The sequence below is a fragment of the Gobio gobio genome (assembly GCF_949357685.1).
Source record: "Gobio gobio genome assembly, chromosome: 20".
NCBI lineage: Eukaryota > Metazoa > Chordata > Actinopteri > Cypriniformes > Gobionidae > Gobio > Gobio gobio.
The window spans coordinates 7,846,016-7,868,191 of record NC_137113.1 but is presented as its reverse complement, the minus strand read 5'-3'; the positions used below and the strand labels follow the sequence as shown (position 1 = coordinate 7,868,191).

The 22,176-nt window shown below is 38.8% G+C and overlaps 1 protein-coding gene across 4 annotated transcripts in view; it reads right to left on the bottom strand.

The window, feature by feature from the left end:
• ptprea (protein tyrosine phosphatase receptor type Ea) overlaps positions 1–22,176 on the bottom strand; it is a 130,730-nt gene that overhangs the window by 6,481 nt on the left and 102,073 nt on the right. For all 4 annotated transcript variants that reach the window (XM_079846055.1, XM_079846054.1, XM_079846057.1 and 1 more), the window contains 10 exons: positions 21,962–21,998; positions 21,759–21,856; positions 13,951–14,070; positions 13,541–13,704; positions 9,689–9,824; positions 9,373–9,522; positions 3,752–3,845; positions 2,506–2,582; positions 1,650–1,784; positions 1,417–1,542 (listed from right to left, as the gene is read on the bottom strand). In XM_079846055.1, coding sequence (XP_079702181.1) covers positions 1,417–1,542; positions 1,650–1,784; positions 2,506–2,582; positions 3,752–3,845; positions 9,373–9,522; positions 9,689–9,824; positions 13,541–13,704; positions 13,951–14,070; positions 21,759–21,856; positions 21,962–21,998 — 1,137 coding nt within the window. The remainder of the gene's footprint in view (positions 1–1,416; positions 1,543–1,649; positions 1,785–2,505; positions 2,583–3,751; positions 3,846–9,372; positions 9,523–9,688; positions 9,825–13,540; positions 13,705–13,950; positions 14,071–21,758; positions 21,857–21,961; positions 21,999–22,176) is intronic.

Here is a 22,176-nt window from a genome sequence, read left to right as displayed (position 1 = left end):
CCTGCTGGAAGTAGCCATCAGAGGATGGGTACATGGTGGTCATAAAGGGATGGACATGGTCAGAAACAATGCTCAGGTAGGCCGTGGCATTTAAAACATGCATTGATGACCAATTGGCACTAAGGGGCCTAAAGTGTGCCAAGAAAACATCCCCCACACCATTACACCACCACCACCAGCCTGCACAGTGGTAACAAGGCATGATGGATCCATGTTCTCATTCTGTTAATGCCAAATTCTGACTCTACCATCTGAATGTCTCAACAGAAATCGAGACTCATCAGACCAGGCAACATTTTTCCAGTCTTCAACTGTCCAATTTTGGTGAGCTTGTGCAAACTGTAGCCCATCCGCCTCAAGGTTGTGCGTGTTGTGGCTTCACAAATGCTTTGCTGCATATCTCGGTTGTAACGAGTGGTTATTTCAGTCAAAGTTGCTCTTCTATCAGCTTGAATCAGTCGGCCCATTCTCCTCTGACCTCTAGCATCAACAAGGCATTTTCGCCCACAGGACTGCCGCATACTAGATGTTTTTCCCTTTTCCCACCATTCTTTGTAAACCCTAGAAATGGTTGTGCGTGAAATTCCCAGTAACTGAGCAGATTGTGAAATACTCAGACCAGCCCGTCTGGCACCAACAACCATGCCACGCTCAAAATTGCTTAAATCACCTTTCTTTCCCATTCTGACATTCAGTTTGGAGTTCAGGAGATTGTCTTGACCAGGACCACACCCCTAAATGCATTGAAGCAACTGCCATGTGATTGGTTGATTAGATAATTGCATTAATGAGAAATTGAACAGGTGTTCCTAATAATCCTTTAGGTGAGTGTATTGATAGTCTCTATAGTTTATTACTACTGAAATAACATTTACCCGTGTATGAATTCCTACCTGGCAATGGGGACGTGCAAGGTGCAGCAGTCTTCCTTAAACAGTTTGAAACATTACATGTTTTGAGGTTGATTCCTCGCTGTTGCAAATGTTTTGTCAAATTGCTAGTGTCCTTTGCATGTTATTAACTTTTCACACGTGATACATTTTGCTTCATCGTCATTCATTCTTTGGAAATGAATCCTGTGACTTTCTCTTCACCATGCGAAAATATCTGACGCAAAACCGTGAATATGTAGCGCGAGGGCTTTCAGTGCTGAACTGCGTTAATTGGTTGCACTCCTGGAAGCAGCAGGCAACGTAATTAATATTCATGATGAGGTGAGCTGTCGCTCGCTATTAAAGGATACTCTCCCAGCGCTTCGCACACACATTGCACCAGAACCGTTTTCGGAACCGAAACGTAGGAATTTCGCGCGGTTCTGGTATTTTTCAAAAATCAGTATCGGTTCTGCATAAGAACCGGTTCTCGGTTCCCAACCCTAGCTATTACAATGCAAATAAGATCATAATGCACGCTCACCGGGCCGTATGTGAGCACCAGATCTCTGAGACTGAACGTGTCACACAGCGTGTCTCCTTTAATCTCCACCGTGAAGTCCCCGTAAGTCACTGAATCCTCAGTAGGCCAGTACTGAAAACACTTGTCCTGCAACACACACACACACACACCAAATGACAAAGCTGACAGGATTTATTCTTAGAAGTTCTGTGAGAGTGTCTGCGCAACTGGATTTGTAACGTGTGTGTTTGTACCTGATCTCTCTCCTGCAGTTCTGTTAGCATCACGATTGAGTGACACTTCCATTCCCAAACCATCCTCCAGAAATCATCGACCGTGTGCGACAGAGGACCCTGTGTGGCGATGTAATAGTCCTTCTGCCGGTACCCCTGACAAACATAAACACATGAGATATATATGAATACTACAGATCAAAAATAACCATACAAACTGGCCTTGGAGCGAAAATACTTTCCAGTTTATTGGGAAATGCAACATAATACATGGTTTGAGCTGAATTATAAGAATAATAGTCTGACCCAAACTAATGTAAGAGACAAAATAAACAAATACTTTTATTCAGCAAGGATGCATTCATTTGATTAAAGATGACAGTAAAGACGTTTATAATGTCACAAAAGACTTCTATTTCAAATAAATGCTGTTCTTTTGAACTATATTTATCAATGAATACTGAAAAAAAAGTATTTCCACAAAAATATGAAACTGAGTTTGAAGTTTTACCATTTTAAGTTTAATCTAGGATGCAGTTTTTTACCATTTGACTTTTTCCAATGGAAAAATAGCTTAATAATGCTACTGTCATAAGAACAAAAATATTAATTTTTAAGAAAAATAATGTAAAAATAAAGGTCCATGGCTGCCAGGTAAGAAATATTTGTGGATGGTAAACTGTCACAGTCACAGATTAACCCAAATACTAACTCAAGCCCAAAGAAAACTTTCAGAATTTTTTTTTTAATGAAAATTGTCCCTATTTACTTTCTCAACAAGTATCCCTGGTCTTGTGTTAAAAGAAAACAATGCTTATTTCCTTCATGTTTCATCATGAAACGCCTCTGGAACTTGAAAAGAGTCTTAAATACTTACATCAATGAAAGATGCGTTGATATAATCGGTGAACTCCTGACCTCTTCTCATCGATAGGATGACTCGATTAAAATCATCTGAACAAATGAATGAGAAAAGCCATCAAATGAAACATGAATGAACCTATTGACCTCTAGCATAAACTTGGGGTGTTTTGAACTGCATGTCTCACGATTACAACTGAAGGCACAAGAAGAACAGGAAAAGGAAGAGAGATTTCAGATTAACTTCCTTGTAAACAAAGCCGGGCAGCACAATAACATGCATTTGACAGATGGAAAGAAAGTCTATTCAGATTACAAATCTTAATGGCATCCCATTCTTAATTCGTAGAGTTTAATATGGAGTTGGCCCACCATTTACAGCTACAACAGCTTCAACTCTTCTGGGAAGGCTTTCCACAAGGTTTAGGATTCCCCAAACTGTTCCCACAAAGTTGGGAGCATGAAATTGTCCAAAATGTCTTGGTATGCTGAAGCATTAAGAGTTCCTTTCACTGGAACTAAGGGGCCAAGCCCAACCCCTGATAAACAACCCCACACCATAATCCCCCCTTCACCAAACTTTACAGTTGGCACAATGCAGTCAGAGAAACACGTCTCCACTGCTCTAGAGTCCAGTGGCGGCGTGCTTTAACCCACTGCATCCCACGCTTTGTCATCACTTTGTGATGTAAGGCTTGGATGAGCTGCTTGGCCATGGAAACCCATTCCATGAAGCTCTACACACTGTTCTTGAGCTAATCTGAAGGCCACATGAAGTTTGGAGGTCTGTAGCTATTGACTCTCCGGCGAATTCTGCGGACTGTGACCCTCAGCATGCGCTGACCCTGCTCTGTGTTTTTACGTGGCTGAGTTGCTGTTGTTCCCAATTGCTTCCACTTTGTTATAATACCACTAACAGTTGACTGTGGAATATTTAGTAGTGAGGAAATTTCACGAATGGATTTATTGCACAGGTGGCAGCCAATCACGGTACCACGCTTGAGTTCACTGAGCTCCTGAGAGCGACCCAAATGTTTGTAGAAGCGTCTGCATGCCTAGTGCTTTATTTTATTCACCTGTGGCCATGGAAGTGATTGGAACACCTGAATTAAATGATTTGGAGGGGTGTCAATACTTTTTTCAATTTAGTGTATGTTCCTAAAAACTTTCTTCAACTAATATTTAACCTTGTTTTTTTTATTAGCTGGCATAAATTATTCAGGGTTTTCGATGTTCACGAGTGCAGAAGATCTTAAACTCACATGGAATGATCTGAAGGACTCTGTTTTTCTTCATGTTGGCCGGCAGGTTGCCCGTCCTCATGTTTTCCTTCATTATACGCATGTTTGTCAGTTTCTGAAAAAAACAGAAATTCATAAAATCCAGATCGATCAACAATTACACACCACTAGGCTAGTGACGGTACCAAATTTTGGTATAATGCATTATCACGGTATTGAATTCAGTAACAAAAAGTGTTGTCCTCCTAAGAGGTTTAATATCTTTTTTGTTCTAATACGAAAAATAATTGAATACAATAAAACAATACACACACAAACAAAATGTATAAAGTAAACTGTTTCAAACAGATTAAACGGCAAAAGAACTATAAAAATAAAGGATCAAACATTTTCAATCAATATCTAAGGCATGTTTTAGTCCACACTGAAATGTATAAGTCACTTGTTGGCACCAGGCAATGTCCCCTCTAAGCGTGCGTGGCCGCGCAGAAAGAATAAAATGCAGCGCAGACGATAGACACAGCGCGAAATTTAGGGAGAAATCCATTTGATTGTAGTTTAAATGAGAAATAATTGCAGTGCTCTGTTCTACTGCTCTAGAGTTAGTATGGCTATCGTGTTAGAACCGGTGGATGCGGTTTACAGGTTTCATAGAAAGATAATGATTTCACGTGTGAGCACGCAACAGTGAGTCGTGTTTGCGGTCCAAATAGCTCAAAATGAGAGGCAACGAGAAACGCAAAGACGTGGAATAAAACCTCATCATGTTTTAAAGAAGAGTGGCTTGATTAAGTGGTGGAAATAACACCCACCACAAGTGAAGCGTGCAAACTCTAAACACCAAAGTAACACACATCAGTTTAAATAGTGTGTGTGGTTTGGGTTTCAGTGATGTTTAGAGAACTATAAAGGAGTTCACATGTTCCATTGAACATATTTAGATATTAGATCTATTTAATTACTTCAGTTTTTTTGTTTTTAACAAATTTAAGCAGTTAAACTGATATAATAATACTTTCAGTTTAAATACTTCCATTAGTTTTTATTTTATATTATAGGCTATTATAATTGTATTATAGTGAAAGCCTAATAAAGAATTGATCTCACAAGGGGATTGTTTAGGGATCCTTGCCATTAAAACGTTTGAAAACCCTTGATATAGAAAATCTTGGAAATTCATAAACAATAAACAAACATTTAATATAGATGGTTTAACCCTCTCGAGTCGGCTGTCGCGCTGGCGTTTTTTTTTATCAGTGCCAAAGAGACTCAAAAAAGTATCGTTTTTTTAATCATTCAGGCAAGTGTTATACATCATTATAATCTGTTAAGTTTCTATTTTTTTGTGTACAGTCACAATAAAAACAAAATGTTTTGCTTTTTGCAAAATAAAGAAAACAAACATGATGCGCGATCTGCAGCCTCTCTGTCAAAGGCGTTCATTCAGATAGTCTTCAGAAAAGGAACTCCAGCTTAGTGAATACTTGTCTCACAAACATGAGACATATGTCTAAAGAAACGTTGAAATGTCAGGTTTTAAACAATGTAAACCAAATTGAAAACAAATATTCTGTGTTTATGTAATCTGGTTGAAAAGTGATAGATGTCAGTCACCCGCGAGCCACTTCATTATCCGCTAATGCGGCCACGCCCACGGATCGCGCGCTCTATTGAGATTCAAATACTGATGATCCAGAGTCAACGCCCACACATCAACTCATACAAACACATCTAGTGAAGCACTGTAACGTTACTTCAACTACATCGTTTTGAGACGCATTGAGCAATAATCCTGAAATAATAAACCTCATAAAAAGCTGTTCATTTCTTATAGCAACGGATTCAGGGCTGATTGTAAGGTAGGCTTTATTCTGTTAAGTTTATTCTGTTAGCATCTGTGAATATTAAACGCAAAAAGACAGTTTAAATATGAATCCTGCTGCAATATAAAATGTACATCATAGACGCAAGACTGTTTAGACAAGATTTATTTGGCCTGTTTTGGACAGATTAAAATGTGCCTAGTGTCACATCAATAAAGCTTTTATTCGCAAATGTCTGCTCAGATGCTATAAATATAGTACCAATCAAACGTATTTTTCTTCATATTGATGTTTAAATATTATAGCCTAATGTTATTTTTTTAATTTAATGAGTTAATATCGGTTTTTTTTGTAGAAAGTGTTTTTTTTTTTTTTTTCAAAAACCATGCATAAACTTTTTTCTCTTAAAAATACAAGCATGTACATACATGTTGCTTAGATATTATGGTAGCCCAGTTTGTGCTGAATACAGTGTAATTACACTTTTGCCATTAATGTGTTTATAAGCAACTGAAAAAAACAAATGTCAGAGCATGTCTGTAACATAGATCCACTGGAGGCGAGTTGCAGAACCCAAGTGCAGTTTTATTCAATATATCAAAACATAAAAACCATAAACAAAAAACTTGGCTTGGCTAACTTAACTAAACTTGACTTGACTTGGCATGACCTAAACTAGAACAGATAAACAGACTCACCACCAACGGGTTACAACGTTAATAACAGACAAAGACACATGGCAAACATGAGGGCTAAAATACACACACAGACTAATGACAAGACAAGTGACACCTGTGAACAGTGATGAGACAATGAACCAATGACAGGACAAGACACAAGATCACATGAGGGCATGGGATTCACATGACACTGAAACATGACAAAACCAGGAAGTGCATGACAAGACTGTGAACAAGACACTAAAACAAAGCAAGAACATGATAAACTAAAACATGAACCAAGAACAATGAACATGAACCAACACCAAGACACCATGTGACAGATCCCCCCCTCTATGGGCGGCCCCTGACGCCCAAACAACACCAACACATCAATAACCTAACAAAGAGTCTTAACAAAAAGTCTTGGGGGGCGGTCTTGGGGGAGGGATGGGGGGCCAGGCCCGTGCAGGGGCACCGGACCCAGACATGACACGGCCGGGCCTGGGAGCGTGGGCGGACCTGGACCCTGTGGCGTGGGCGGACCTGGACCCTGTGGCGTGGGCGGACCTGGACCCTGTGGCGTGGGCGGACCTGGACCCTGTGGCGTGGGCGGACCTGGACCCTGTGGCGTGGGCGGACCTGGACCCTGTGGCGTGGGAGGCCATGGCGGCAACGGCAGTTCATCAGGCCATGGCGGCCATGGCGGTAATGGCGGTTCAGGGGCCCACAGAGGCGTGGCCTTCATGGCCTCCATGTACCCCCTGCCCCCCCCCAAAATTTTCTTGGGTGGGACAGCGGGGCCGTGGGCTGGAGCCTGGACGGGGCGTGGGCTGGAGCCTGGACGGGGCCGTGGGCTGGAGCCTGGACGGGGCCGTGGGCTGGAGCCTGGACGGGGCCGTGGGCTGGAGCCTGGACGGGGCCGTGGGCTGGAGCCTGGACGGGGCCGTGGGCTGGAGCCTGGACGGGGCCGTGGGCTGGAGCCTGGACGGGGCCGTGGGCTGGAGCCTGGACGGGGCCGTGGGCTGGAGCCTGGACGGGGCCGTGGGCTGGAGCCTGGACGGGGCCGTGGGTTGGAGCCTGGACGGGGCCGTGGGCTGGAGCCTGGACGGGGCCGTGGGCTGGAGCCTGGACGGGGACGTGGGCTGGAGCCTGGACGGGGACGTGGGCTGGAGCCTGGACGGGGACGTGGGCTGGAGCCTGGACGTGGGCTGGAGCCTGGACGTGGGCTGGAGCCTGGACGTGGGCTGGAGCCTGGACGTGGGCTGGAGCCTGGACGTGGGCTGGAGCCTGGACGTGGGCTGGAGCCTGGACGTGGGCTGGAGCCTGGACGTGGGCTGGAGCCTGGACGTGGGCTGGAGCCTGGACGTGGGCTGGAGCCTGGACGTGGGCTGGAGCCTGGACGTGGGCTGGAGCATGGACGTGGGCTGGAGCATGGACGTGGGCTGGAGCATGGACGTGGGCTGGAGCATGGACGTGGGCTGGAGCATGGACGTGGGCTGGAGCATGGACGTGGGCTGGAGCATGGACGTGGGCTGGGCTCACTGGGGTGGAGAGTACTGTGGGAACGTGGAGCTCCTCATCCACCGTTCCCACAGTAAAAGATGAGCCACTCAACTGAAGTGCATAGTCAATATATCCAGCTAGAGTTCCTGGAGAATTGCTCTCTGGCATCAAATACCTTAAAAGGTCATTAAGTCCATTTAAGAAAATACCCTTGAGGGCAACATCATTAAAGTTCACCTGGTAGCACAGTCCACAAAACTCCTCCACATAGTTCTCTATGGCTTGGTTTCCCTGGCGTAGACGAAGCAAGGATACAACTGCTGGGTCCATTTTGTAGGTCTGTTATTCTGTAACATAGATCCACTGGAGGCGAGTTGCAGAACCCAAGTGCAGTTTTATTCAATATATCAAAACATAAAAACCATAAACAAAAAACTTGGCTTGGCTAACTTAACTAAACTTGACTTGACTTGGCATGACCTAAACTAGAACAGATAAACAGACTCACCACCAACGGGTTACAACGTTAATAACAGACAAAGACACATGGCAAACATGAGGGCTAAAATACACACACAGACTAATGACAAGACAAGTGACACCTGTGAACAGTGATGAGACAATGAACCAATGACAGGACAAGACACAAGATCACATGAGGGCATGGGATTCACATGACACTGAAACATGACAAAACCAGGAAGTGCATGACAAGACTGTGAACAAGACACTAAAACAAAGCAAGAACATGATAAACTAAAACATGAACCAAGAACAATGAACATGAACCAACACCAAGACACCATGTGACAATGTCAAAACTTCTAAAGGGCCCCAAAACAGCTCAGACTCCTAGGGGGTAATGCTGCCTGTCGCCAATACATGACTGTACAAAAACACATTAAGAACCATCTCAGTGTAAACTGCTTAATTTTTTTCATATTATATTAAATTATAAAGAATTGAACTGTCCTGGGGGAGATTTTAATAGTATTTCTTGGTAAAGAAGACTACAGTTAACAGCACTGTAAAATGTGCTTAATTTAGTGACTTCTGAATTTGTTTCTATTTTTATTTAATATATCACTAAGTTACATCAATGGTTAAATAAAATAGAAATGGCATATTAAAGTTAAAAGTTATAACTGCATGATGAAACCACTTTTTTGTGTGTGTTTACATGTGCTGTACAGGTAAAGAAAGTTTTTGCTCAGGAGACCAAAATGTCCGCCCAATAGAGAAAAGTTTTGCTCAACGAGAAAAGAAATTAGAGGGAACATTGGCACCGGGTGGTGTAAAGTTGTAATCGATACCATCTTTATTAGAAGCGCCTTTCAAAAGATGATTCAGCTCTACATAACGCCTCTGTAAACGGTAGTTTAGTTAAAATTGCAGAACATAACGAGTCTTTGTTGGCTTTTGTCAATATTAGCAGATATCAAACACGCGGTACGCCAGAACTTTGCTCTGGTTGCCATGCTGTCCATCGCAAATTCAGGAGTCTTGTTTCGTGTGGATGTCACTCCTGAAACTTTACAGTGTGTATTTTATCAGCGCAGCATTTTCATTCAGCGTCATTCATGCTTCTCATCTATGTTGGGGTTGTTTACATCAGACATGTCTACACACCACCAGTGTCAGTAACTATCCTCACCTTAAACTCCTCCTCCAGGCCCACGCGGTCAAGCGGAGCATTGGTGTTGTGGAGTTTCTGCAGGTGACCCTCCAGAGAAGACACGTCCAGCTCTGTGTCCCCGTACAGGAAGTACTCCAGCAGAGCCTGATAGATGAATGAGTACTGCAACTACAACACACACACACACACACACACACATAGATATTCAGTAACCTTTCAACATGTATGACTTCTAGATAACTTCTTCCACCACCTGTTTTTTTCTATGATGACAATAAAAAATGAAGTAGGTAGATGAAGAATTATGCAAAAACCAACGACATGCGCTACTCACATCTGTCTGAATGAGCTGTGATCTCTGCTCACGTATCCGTGACACGAAACCGGAGACGTCCACCTTCTGTTCTGTGTACATCATATCAATCATGGCATCAATGACGATGAACGTTCCTGTCCTGCCCACGCCAGCACTAACACACAGACACACAGATGCAATTATTCACAAATACAACAAGAATACATTTACTTGTGCAGGTCTTATTGTGAGCGATTCATTAGTGGACAATATATATATATATATATATATATATATATATATATATATATATATATATATATATATATATATATATATATATATATATATATATATATATATATATATATATATATATATATATATATATATATATATAAAAACATATTGGTAAAACTTAAAGCCTTTATGTATGATGCATTATAAAAGTATTTTAATGCAATAATTATGCCTTCTAATGCACCTATCATCATACAGGGACTAGTTTTTCATAGTACAAATTAAAATAATATAAATAATAATCAAAATATCAATGATCATGATGGATAAAAATTATTTTTTCCCATTAGAATATATGTTTATATACATATATATATACATACATATATATATATATATATCTTGTCATCTCGTCATCTCAGTGTGTTGATATATTTAATTATAATTAATTAATATATAATTAATATAATTAGTTAATATATCTTTATTTTATATATAAATATATAAAATATAAATAAATATTATATATAATATTTATTTATGTATGTTGAAAACAAAATATGCACAAACGTGTTATGGGTTATAATTCAATTTCAAAATAAATTGGTGAAACCTGTATGACAAATTTTGTGTCAAATAATTTTTTTAGTTCTACTTTTTTTTGTGACACCATGAAATAGCTTTCATAACGTCTTTACTTCAAATAAATTCCCAATAACTGCAAGTGAAAAAATATCTGCTAACACAATGACAAACATATTTTGCCTCGCCTTACTCTAATCTGAACACTAGAGGGCATGAGTGATCATCCAACCGAATGAACAAACCCCCAAAAGGGCTTTTGACAGGAACTGAAGTGCTCTGTATTGCTGACGCTGCGTTTGGTTGTTTAGGACACAGGGCGAAGGCAGAGGGTCAAGACTATGACACACACACTGACGACGAGCGGACAGACGGGACATTGTGTCATGAAACCCAGGCATTGACCTCCATGAATTCGCTTTATGTATATGACCAATCAGCAGCGAGAAAGGACCTTCCTTCACCTAATTCAAATCACATGCTAATCATTCTGAATAATGTCAATCATTGTCTGATCAAATTAATAATGCATGCATGGTGGACGCGAAAGGGTCTGCGGGGTCTCAAAAATGATTACTGTGGATGGAAGTTATGTAAAATTTGTCCTTTTTCCGAAAGTTGAAATTCAAATGTGCACCTTCATTCTGCAAGTTATTGTTACTTTGTAAAAGTAAGAAGTTTGGCAATGTAGATCAGGAAGTTTGGGCTCTTGATAAAACTTAAATGTCAAATCTTGAAAATAAAGCTTTTTGATAAGATATAATTGTTTAGACCTTTATGGCATTTGAAATATTAAATATTAGGTTGAACTATATAATGTGAGTCATATTTAAAAAAAAATGTATGACTTTCCTACATTATTTAAAAAAAATTAAAGGGTTAGTTCACCCAAAAATGAAAGCTTCATGAGGCCTTGTTTTGAAATCGTCATCACTATGTAAGTCGTTATTTAGGGTTTTTTTGCGCACAAAAACTATTGTCGGCGATTCATAAAGTTATTGTAGAACCACTGTAGTGAGATGGACTTTGTAACGACGTCTTTAGTACCTTTTAAGGGTCTTGAGAGTGTAACGTGCCATTGAGCCAATGGAGGCCTTTCAGAGCCATCAGATTTCAACTAAAATATCTTCATTTGTGTTCCGAAGATGAACGGAGGTCTGACGGGTGTCGAACGACATGAGGGTAAGTAATTAATGACAGAATTTTCATTTTTGGGTGAACTAACCCTTTAATTATATTACACTGCAAAAAAGGCTTTTCTTATTTAGTATTTTTGTCTTGTTTCTAGTCTAAATATCTAAAAATTCTTGAAATCAAGATGCATTTACTGGATAAGTAAAATTACATAGGATATTTTTCTTGTTTTCTGGAAAATCAAATAAAAATGAAGCGAGTTTTTGCTTAAAACAAGCAAAATTATCTGCCAATGCGGTACGAAAAATAATCTTGTTTCTGACTGCAATCTTGTTTCTTGTTTTTGTCCCAAACAGAAACGTTTCGGTTCCATATGCCTTAGTTCCCTGAAGAGGGAATGAGACGCTGCTTCACCGCTGTGGGAACAACGCCATCACGCAGAGGCGTTCCCACAGCGGTGACCCGGGTTGGGTACGTGCTTTCGCACTTGAGACAGAGATGCTCAGCGATTGTCACATATCACAACTATTCAGTGTTTTCAACCACATAATGTTTATTTTACATTTAAACGCACATACGTACTAGCAAAAAACACACACTGATGTCTATCATTATAAAAAAGAGAACACAAGACAATGTGTTATTTATTTTTGCACGATGATCTAGCACAGTGTTTCCCAACCTTTTTTCGGTCGTGGCACCCTTTGAAAATGTTCTCCATTTTGTGGCACCCCCTCGCATACGTTATAGGGGTGTAACGGTACAGATTTCTCACGGTTCGGTACGTATCACGGTTTTAGGTTCACGGTTTCGGGTTCAGTATTTGCTATGTTCAGGGAAAAAAGGGACTACTGTCAAATAAAAATAAAGAAACTAATAAGAACAAATAATTTAAATACAAGCAGCAGCGCAAATAAATACTATTGAGCAAAGATAGGCCTACTAATAAAATAAACTATGCTTTTCAGGTTTTTCAGGTACGTCTAACATTAGTTTTCAGGTACAGAAATTGATCAAATGTAAAATAACATTGCATATTTGAGTGTATAAATTAAAGATTAATCCTATTAAACTTACAAAAGCTATTCAATCAAGGGCAGTGAGTGATGTCCTTGTCTTTTGTTGTTTGACATTAAACAGACAGCAGTAAAGGCTACTGTGTAGGGGCAGATACAAACAACCCTCACATTATCACTGATCCATAATTCACATATCACCGACAAACACACACACATACATACTTGGGACTTCCCCTTTAAGAGCTAGAGAGTTTTGTTGATGCGTTGTTCCGGCGCAGGAGTTGAAATAAAAGTTACGACCGTTTTGGTCTCATGCTGCAATCCTGGCTCTGCGTATCTTTGATAGCTTGCAAAGCTACAACTGCCCCTTTAAGACCTAATGCTCGGATATGCGTCGTCTTTCTCGACTATATTAAGTTTACTTAAGGCATATACAGACTATGTCTGCTAGAATACTCATCAAGATGGACATGTTGACATACTTTTTGTGTGAGTTTGTCCGTTCAAGAACAAGACTTGAAAGAGAACTCAATATTTCGCGCTGTGAGACGTGTGTGTGCTTTCGGATGAGTTCACAGAGACACATTTTCTCACAGTGCGCGCAACTTCTCATTCACGTCCTCTGGCACTACACCCGGGTGATGACGGCGAAAATTACCGGTCATATTCGAACATACGGCAGCACTCACATGCATTGATAAAAGTTTACAAAGAGAGAATTATTTGAAAAATGTGAAAAAATATATATATATTTGAAGGACTTTTACACGGCACCCCTGCTCTCGTCACACGGCACCCCAGGGTCTGATCTAGCAGACCAAAACTGGTCACACTTCACACAAGAAGTGTGACTGCACAGCTTTAGTTCTCGCCTGATATTCTGGTTTCACACCAGGCATGCTGAAAGACAACCCACCTGCAGTGCACCACGATGGGCCCGGCGTACGAGGGGTTCACCTGCTTCACCTTCTTCAGGAACTTGAGCATGCCGATGGGCGAGAAGGGAACGCCAAAATCGGGCCAGCTGGTGAAGTGAAGCTGCGTGACCAGACGGGGGGTTTTGGTGCCGTCGCTGGCCTGCTGTGGTGGACAAAGTGAAGGGTGAGAGTGTGGTGACACAGGAAGGAAAACGCATATATACACACACTTGAACAAACCTAAATGTTAATACGCCACAAACACATAATTGAGTTTAATCTCTGAAGCTACATGCTCACTGAATAAAGTGCAAGAACAATTCTTTCAGAAATATGTATCCATTATAGCAAAAGACATTTCATCTAGCTTGCATGAAGATGACTGGACTTCAAGTGTATTCAGACTTACATATTGCACACAGAATTTGCGTATCGTGTAGTCCACCAGTACTGTGAAGTCTTCCACAGCAACGCGCACGTTACCGTACGTCCAGCATCCCTGATCGGGCCAATACTGATAACACTTATCCTACAGAGAAAAACATATTATAAGCTTATATATATTTTATATTATTTACATTAAAATAAATACTGTTCTTACTTGTATGAAATAAATGTAATTATAAATAAATAAATGTAATAATAAATAAAATAATTTATAAATAAAATATTTTAATAAAATATTAGTAATATTAAAATAAATAGTTTTACGTGTATTAAATAAATTTAATTATAAATAATTACATTTAATAATAAATAAATTGGTAAATAAATAAGGACAGTTAACAAATGCTTATAACCTGCATTTTGGTTGAACAAATACAGCTGCTAATATAGTTATCATTATTTTAGTTTATTTCTTAATTTCTTTTTTAAAAAATATTTAATTACTTGAAATAAAAATTAATTACTTGGATGATTTAATGGATGGATAATTGAATGGATGGATGGATGGATAATTGAATGGATGGATGAAGTATTGAATGGATTGATGGATTTATTATGGAATAGATGGATGGATGGATGGATGGATGGATGGATGGATGTATGGATAATTGAATAGATGGATGAAGTATTGAATGGATTGATGGATTTATTATGGAATAGATGGATGGATGGATGGATGGATGGATAATTGAATGGATGGATGGAGTATTGAATGGATGGATGGATGGATAATTAAATAGATGGATGGATGGATGGATGGATTATTGAATGGATGGAGGGATAATTAAATGGATGGATGGAGTATTGAATGGATGGATGGATTATTGAATGGATGGATGAATGGATAATTGAATGGATGAATGGATGGATGGATTATTGAATGGATGGATGGGTAATTGAATGGATGGATGAAGTATTGAATGGATGGATGGATTATTGAATAGATGGATGGATGGATGGATGGATGGATGGATGGATGGATGAAATTGTTGGATACACGGATGGATGGATTATTGAATGAATGAATGGATGAATGGATAATTGAATGGATGAATGGATGGATGGATTATTGAATGGATGGATGAAGTATTGAATGGATGGATGGGTAATTGAATAGATGGATGGATGGGTGGATGGATAATTGAATAGATGGATGAAGTATTGAATGGATGGATGGATGGATGGATGGATTATTGGATGGATGGATGGATTATTGAATGGATGGATGGATGAAATTGTTGGATATATGGATGGATGGATTATTGAATGAATGAATGGATGGATGGATAATTGAATGGATGGATGGAGTATTGAATGGATGGATAATTGAATAGATGGATGGATGGATGGATGGATGGATGGATTATTGAATGGATGGAGGGATAATTAAATGGATGGATGGAGTATTGAATGGATGGATGGATTATTGAATGGATGGATGAATGGATGGATGGATTATTGAATGGATGGATGGGTAATTGAATGGATGGATGAAGTATTGAATCGATGGATGGATTATTGAATAGATGGATGGATGGATGGATGGATAATTGAATAGATGGATGAAGTATTGAATGATGGATGGATTATTGAATAGATGGATGGATGGATGGATAATTGAATAGATGGATGAAGTATTGAATGATGGATGGATTATTGAATAGATGGATGGATGGATGGATGGATGGATAATTGAATAGATGGATGAAGTATTGAATGATGGATGGATTATTGAATAGATGGATGGATGGATGGATGGATGAATTATTGGATGGATGGATGAATTATTGGATGGATGGATTATTGAATGGATGGATGGATAATTGAATGGATAGATGGGTGGATTATTGAATGGATGGATGGATGGATGGATGGATTATTGAATGGATGGAGGGATAATTAAATGGATGGATGGAGTATTGAATGGATGGATGGATTATTGTATGTATGTATGGATGGATGGATGGATATGACATACATATACATTTCTTGCAGCTAACTTGCATTGTTATGGCAATACAAATATAGCTGCAAATATTGCTTTTTAAATACATAAATAATTACTTTTGATTGATATCGACTTTCCTTAATACATTACTGAACATTCAAACATGAAGATATCTTAATATAAATAAATAATAAACTAATTGAATGTACATTAACTAATATAGTAATGTAACAATGCTAGTATTATTAAAGTCTCAAGTCACTCAAAATAAAAAACAAAAGGCAAGAAAACAGTTTTCTTCAAATCAATAGAAGACCGAGAACACGACACAAGGTCAAAACATGTAGTTGAGTAGATAAACATAAACGCATTACATGTCAATCCTGTAGAGTAAATCTGTCCAACACTGGCCCTGAACAGCTGTAAGTGCATTAGAGTAGTAAAGGTGACTTTTAAGACACCATGATGCTAATCTGAGCTCTTAAAACAGTCTGTCAGTCAGCATTATCCAGCCCGAGAGCGGAGGATAAATCTCTCTTAATGAGAGTTCGCCGACTAATTAGGTTAAAGCCAGAGAGAGCTTTATCAGCCATTATTAAAATCATCGATTCCAAGTCCTACTCAAAGCTGATTTTAATCTCCTCTCCGTTCTGCGTCTCATTGATTGGTCTTTCTAGAGACGCTCCCGACCGTGATGGAGAGGAGAGAAAGGAGTCACACCTGAACATCAGAGGCCATCGGAATGGAGACACTCAATGATCAACTAACTGGGTTTATATCAAATAGATTTATTGAAACATGATTACTTTTTGAAGTAATACGGCATAAGTATGAGATGCTGTGCAATGTTGTGCATATCGACTCGAAGCAGTGTTCATTTTGCTGACAAATAATTTCCGTCAACGACGAAAACGAGACGATAACTAAATAAAAACTAGTGTTGGATGACAAAAACGATGAGGAAAATCTACTGTCATTTTCGTCAACGAATAAAAACGGGACGAAAATGTTAGGGAGGGACGATTATGGAAGAGATCCAGTCAGAACTGATGTCCTGTGTGATAGATGCACACATTTGAATTGTAACGTGCTGATCTAACCGCGGGAAAACACGCTTCAGAGCGCTTCACAATCAATGAATAGCGCACATTTATGCCAGGTAATTGTTGATGAACTAATGCTGAGGAATAATGACAATGTTTACTTCACAATGTTTATATAGTAATATGTTTTAGACGGTTGTAACAATGCATATTTATCTCCCTCTGCTGCGTTCCAGTTGGTTTTTATTATGCCCTTCACTTGCTAACTTCCCTCCGTCTCATTCACTCGGATGCGTCATTGCTTACGTTGCGTGAGTGCCCACTACTGGAGGAGCATCAGCTATGGCCTGAACTGGAACGTCCTAAGCCCTTGATCACTTGGAATCCACTATGGAGTTGATTTATTATTTATTCTTTTCTTTTACAAAATTGTTTAATGCAGAATTCTATATGTATATAGGTGTGTTTGGGTTGTTTTAAAATGTCTAAATTAATTTTTAAGTTGAATTTTCTTCAGAAATTGGAGGATCTAAAGATAGACATTGGCAAATGGAGGACTCTTCCTCTTTCTATGGTAGGCCGTATAAACGCTGTTAAAATGGTTTCTCTACCTAGATTCTTGTATCTCTTTCAAAATCTTTTTTTAAAACATTAGATTCAATAATCACACCTTTTATCTGGGGCTTTAAAGCCCACAGAATATCAAAAATACATTTGCAGAAATCAAGAGAGAGGGGTGGGCTAGGGCTACCCTGCTTCTTACATTACTATTGGGCAGCAAATGCGAAGGCACTTGTTTATTGGCAAGAGGATTATAATACAGAAATCTCGACTGACACTTCCCCCTGGGTTGCTATTAAAAAAATGCTGTTAAAGGGGTGGTAAAACACATTGTTTTGAAGGCTTGATTGTGTTTGTGGGGTGCACTGTAACATGTGTTAATGCTTCGTGCTATGCTATGTGTTAATAATATAACATCGCGGCAACAACACTCCAGCCTAACTATACCACAACAGCGCCGCGATACAAAATGGCCTCACCCCCCCCATTTAATATTCTCGGAGGAGGGGTTTATGTAAATATTGAGCCTGGTGATGTCACCAACCCTGGAGGAATGTGTGTAGTCGCCTACTGGCCTTTTTGCTGTAGTTCTTAGAAACTGATTTCTTTAAAAGCAAATATCTCCCTTTGCTTTAAACTTTGAACGTTGTAACTTTGCAGATGTTGTTTATGCTAAAGCAGCAACATTACACGCTAGCTTAAGTTAGAATAGTGAAATCGTGGTTTACCACCCCTTTAAAAACTGTTCGCTCCCAGCACTCCTCTTTTCAGCTTCTGTATTGCCTGCATCTGTTAACGTTGATAATTTTATCGTTTCAAACTGTTTGAAAATATGGCATCAAATTAAGAAGGGATGCAGATTACCCGACACTGCTATTTTTGCCCCAGTATATCGCAATCACGCATTTCCCCCCTCTCTCTCAGATGCAACATTCAACATATGGAGGCTGAATGGTATTGTTACCTTAGAGGATTTAAATATTAATAAGCATTTTGCCTCTTTTTCTCAATTAAAAGAGAAATTTTCCCTTCCCACAACACACTTTTTTCGACATTTACAGATTCTAAATGATGTGCGTCATGCAGTGCCTAATTTTGAGTCCCTGCCGGAGGAACAAAGGATGTATAGGCTATTGTTGGGCTTACCTGATTCCAAACATTTGATTTCAGATTTTGTAACTGTGTTTTCTGAAGAAATTAGTCATTCTACGCATTCTTTAAAAGCTGCTTGGGAGGAAGAATTGGGCATACAGATAGGAAATGAAGTGTGGGAGGAGAGCCTTAGCAGGATTCGGTCTTGTTCTATTAATTCTAGGCATCAGTTAATTCAGTTTAAAGTGATGCATAGATTGCACTATTCAAAATCTAAATTACATAGAATTTTTCCCACCATTTTTTCTACGTGTGACCGGTGTAAATCTGCAGAGGGCTCTCTTACCCATCTCTTCTGGACATGGCCTAAACTTTATGATTTTTGATGTGAAATATTGAAGTGGTTTTCTGACATGTACGGTTTTGTGTTTAAGCCTGATCCAGAGATCGCACTATTTGGATTTTCTGTCTCTATGTCAGACTATAATGTCTCTGTACAAAGTACCATTATTTACAGAATGATTGAGTAAGAGCATTGCTAAGAGCATCATTCTAAGACTCTAAGTTCCTCAGTTCAAGAACTGGTTGACCTATATTACTGGAATATTGCACATGGAGAGAGTCCGGTATGGAATTATGGGTAACCTTGATAAATTTTACAATATATGGCAACCATTTCTGGATCATCTTAACAGTGACTCTGATCAGTAATGGAGGGAATAGTATGCTGTCTGCTCTGCCCTACGAAGTGCATTTTTGTTTGTAGTTTATCACTGAAAATGCATAAACGCCCTGGTTGTTCTTAGTTCCCTTTTTATTTTTGTTTTATGTTTTTACTTTTGTTTATTTAACTTTTTATTTTAATTTTTTATTATTAATGGTTGATGAGGATGATGATAATTATTTACCATTTATATTATTATTGCTATTATATTATCATTTATTAATTTGTATTGTATCTTTATTTTTTCTTTACCTTTTTGTAAAATGTTAAAATCCTAATAAAAATACTATTTAAAAAAAAAAAAATGTTTTAAAAAATAATTACATTTACGCATTTGGCAGACGCTGTTATCCAAAGCTTTTATCCTTGCTTGCAGTGCCCTTATTACAGGGACAATCCCCCTGGAGCAACGTGGAGTAAAGTGCCTTGCTCAAGGACACACTGGTGGTGATCACTGGGATCGAACCAGCAACCTTCTGCGTATCAGTTCAGTGATTTAACCCACTGGACCACCATTCAACTCTTAAAGGGTTAGTTCACCCAAAAATGAAAATTCTGTCATTAATTACTCACCCTCATGTCGTTTGACACCCGTAAGACCTCCGTTCATCTTCAGAACACAAATGAAGATATTTTAGTTGAAATCTGATGGCTCTGAAAGGCCTCCATTGGCACAATGCACGGTTCACTCTCAAGACCCTTAAAAGGTACTAAAGACGTCGTTACAAAGTCCATCTCACTACAGTGGTTCTAAAATAACTTTATGAATCGGCGACAATAGTTTTTGTGCGCAAAAAAAACCTAAATAACGACTTATAGTGATGACGATTTCAAAACACGGCCTCATGAAGCTTCGAAGCGTTATGAATCAGTGAGTCGAATCATGATTCGGATCGCGTGTCAAACCATCAAACTGCTGAAATTTGGCGATCCAAACTGCTCATTCGACTCACTGATTCATAACGCTTCGAAGCTTCATGAGGCCGTGTTTTGAAATCGTCATCACTATATAAGTCGTTATTTAGGGTTTTTTTGCGCACAAAAACTATTCTCGCCGATTCATAAAGTTATTTTAGAACCACTGTAGTGAGATGGACTTTGTAACGACGTCTTTAGTACCTTTTAAGAGTCTTGAGAGTGAACCGTGCATTGTGCCAATGGAGGCCTTTCAGAGCCATCAGATTTCAACTAAAATATCTTCATTTGTGTTCTGAAGATGAACGGAGGTCTTACGGTTGTCCAACGACATGAGGGGAAGTAATTAATGACAGAATTTTCATTTTTGGGTGAACTAACCCTTTAATTAAAATATAGTTGTTTGTGGTGGGGTAAATTAAACGCGATATGCGGTGACGTCACATTCGTGTTGCATTGTGGGATATGAAGCTGCCTGAAGCGTACATATGAAGTAGACTCGCTCCCTCTGTCAAAATCAAGGGAGCGAGGGTCTGTCCATATAAACTTCCCTCGTCCACTTCACGAACGCACTTCAAAATGGCGGCAGGGATTCCCCCAAGGGGAAGTGCTAAGGGAAGTTTGCAAGTGCGTGTCTAAAACTGGAGTGGAACGCAGAACTCATCTGAACTTGAATGAGCAGCTGCAACTGCAATAGTAAGGGCGCAGACATTTCAAAATAATAGTATATTGTATAGTGTATTTCGAGCTTGTTTATAATTAAAAGTCATGAATTATATATATACACTTTTTTGGTTACACAATACACAGTATTTAATTTCAATCCTATTTAATTCATAGTCAGGAGGAAAGACTAAGAACAGTATTTGACACATATCATTCAATAAAGTATCAGGGTTTTAATAGTTAACTAAAACCATGCTATTCATTACTTGAAATTAAATAAATGTTAACTGAAATAAAACAATTATAAACTTAAACTTATCTGAAGCTTTATATAACCTGATATACTAACTAAAACAGAAATACAAAATTATAAAAACTATATAGACATTTAAAAAAATAAATAAAAAAAAAGTTGAACTGAGCTCTCTTTTTTTATGTATTTGTAATGTCAAAAACACAATTATTTCAAAATGTCAATTATTATTAATGTAACAATAATGCTTAAATGCTCAATTAATGCATTACAATTTTACTAAACTCATTAGATTTTAGTCGACTAAAACTAAAAACAATTCAGATGACTAAAATATGACTAAAACTAAATGGCATTTTGTCAAAAGACTATGACTAAAACTAAATCAAAATTAACACAGACTCAAAGGGAAAAAACTAAAAGCATCAACCAAATGCATGTGTGATATAATGCTAATATATTGCTTTATAATAGCCTTGCGATTCAACAAATATAATGCCATGCAGCTTTCTAACATCCCTGATGACCAACAAGCAAAAATACCAGAAATCCAAAAAAGGATACACACCTCTTTTCTCTCTTTCAGATTCGTTAGCATCACAATAGTGGCTGATTTCTGTTCCCATATCATTCTCCAGAAATCTGCGGCCGTGTCCTGTTTCGGACCTGAAACACAGAGGTCATCTTATCGAGTTGAATTATGTAGCTACTGAAACCGCACATATGTGTGGCTGCTCACCAAGTCTTATTTTTAAATTCAGATGCACTCACCTTGTGCTGCAATGAACTTATTCTTATCTTTATAACCCTGGGGAAACAGGTTATGAAACCAACATTTAGAAAATAACTTTAACACTTTATTTGAATGGCAAAATAGAGTGAACATATTGGTAAAACTTTACTATGTATAATATATTATATTCATAATGTAAGTCATAAATAATCATAACCAAAGGTAAAATGCATTATAATATTTGCAGATTCTG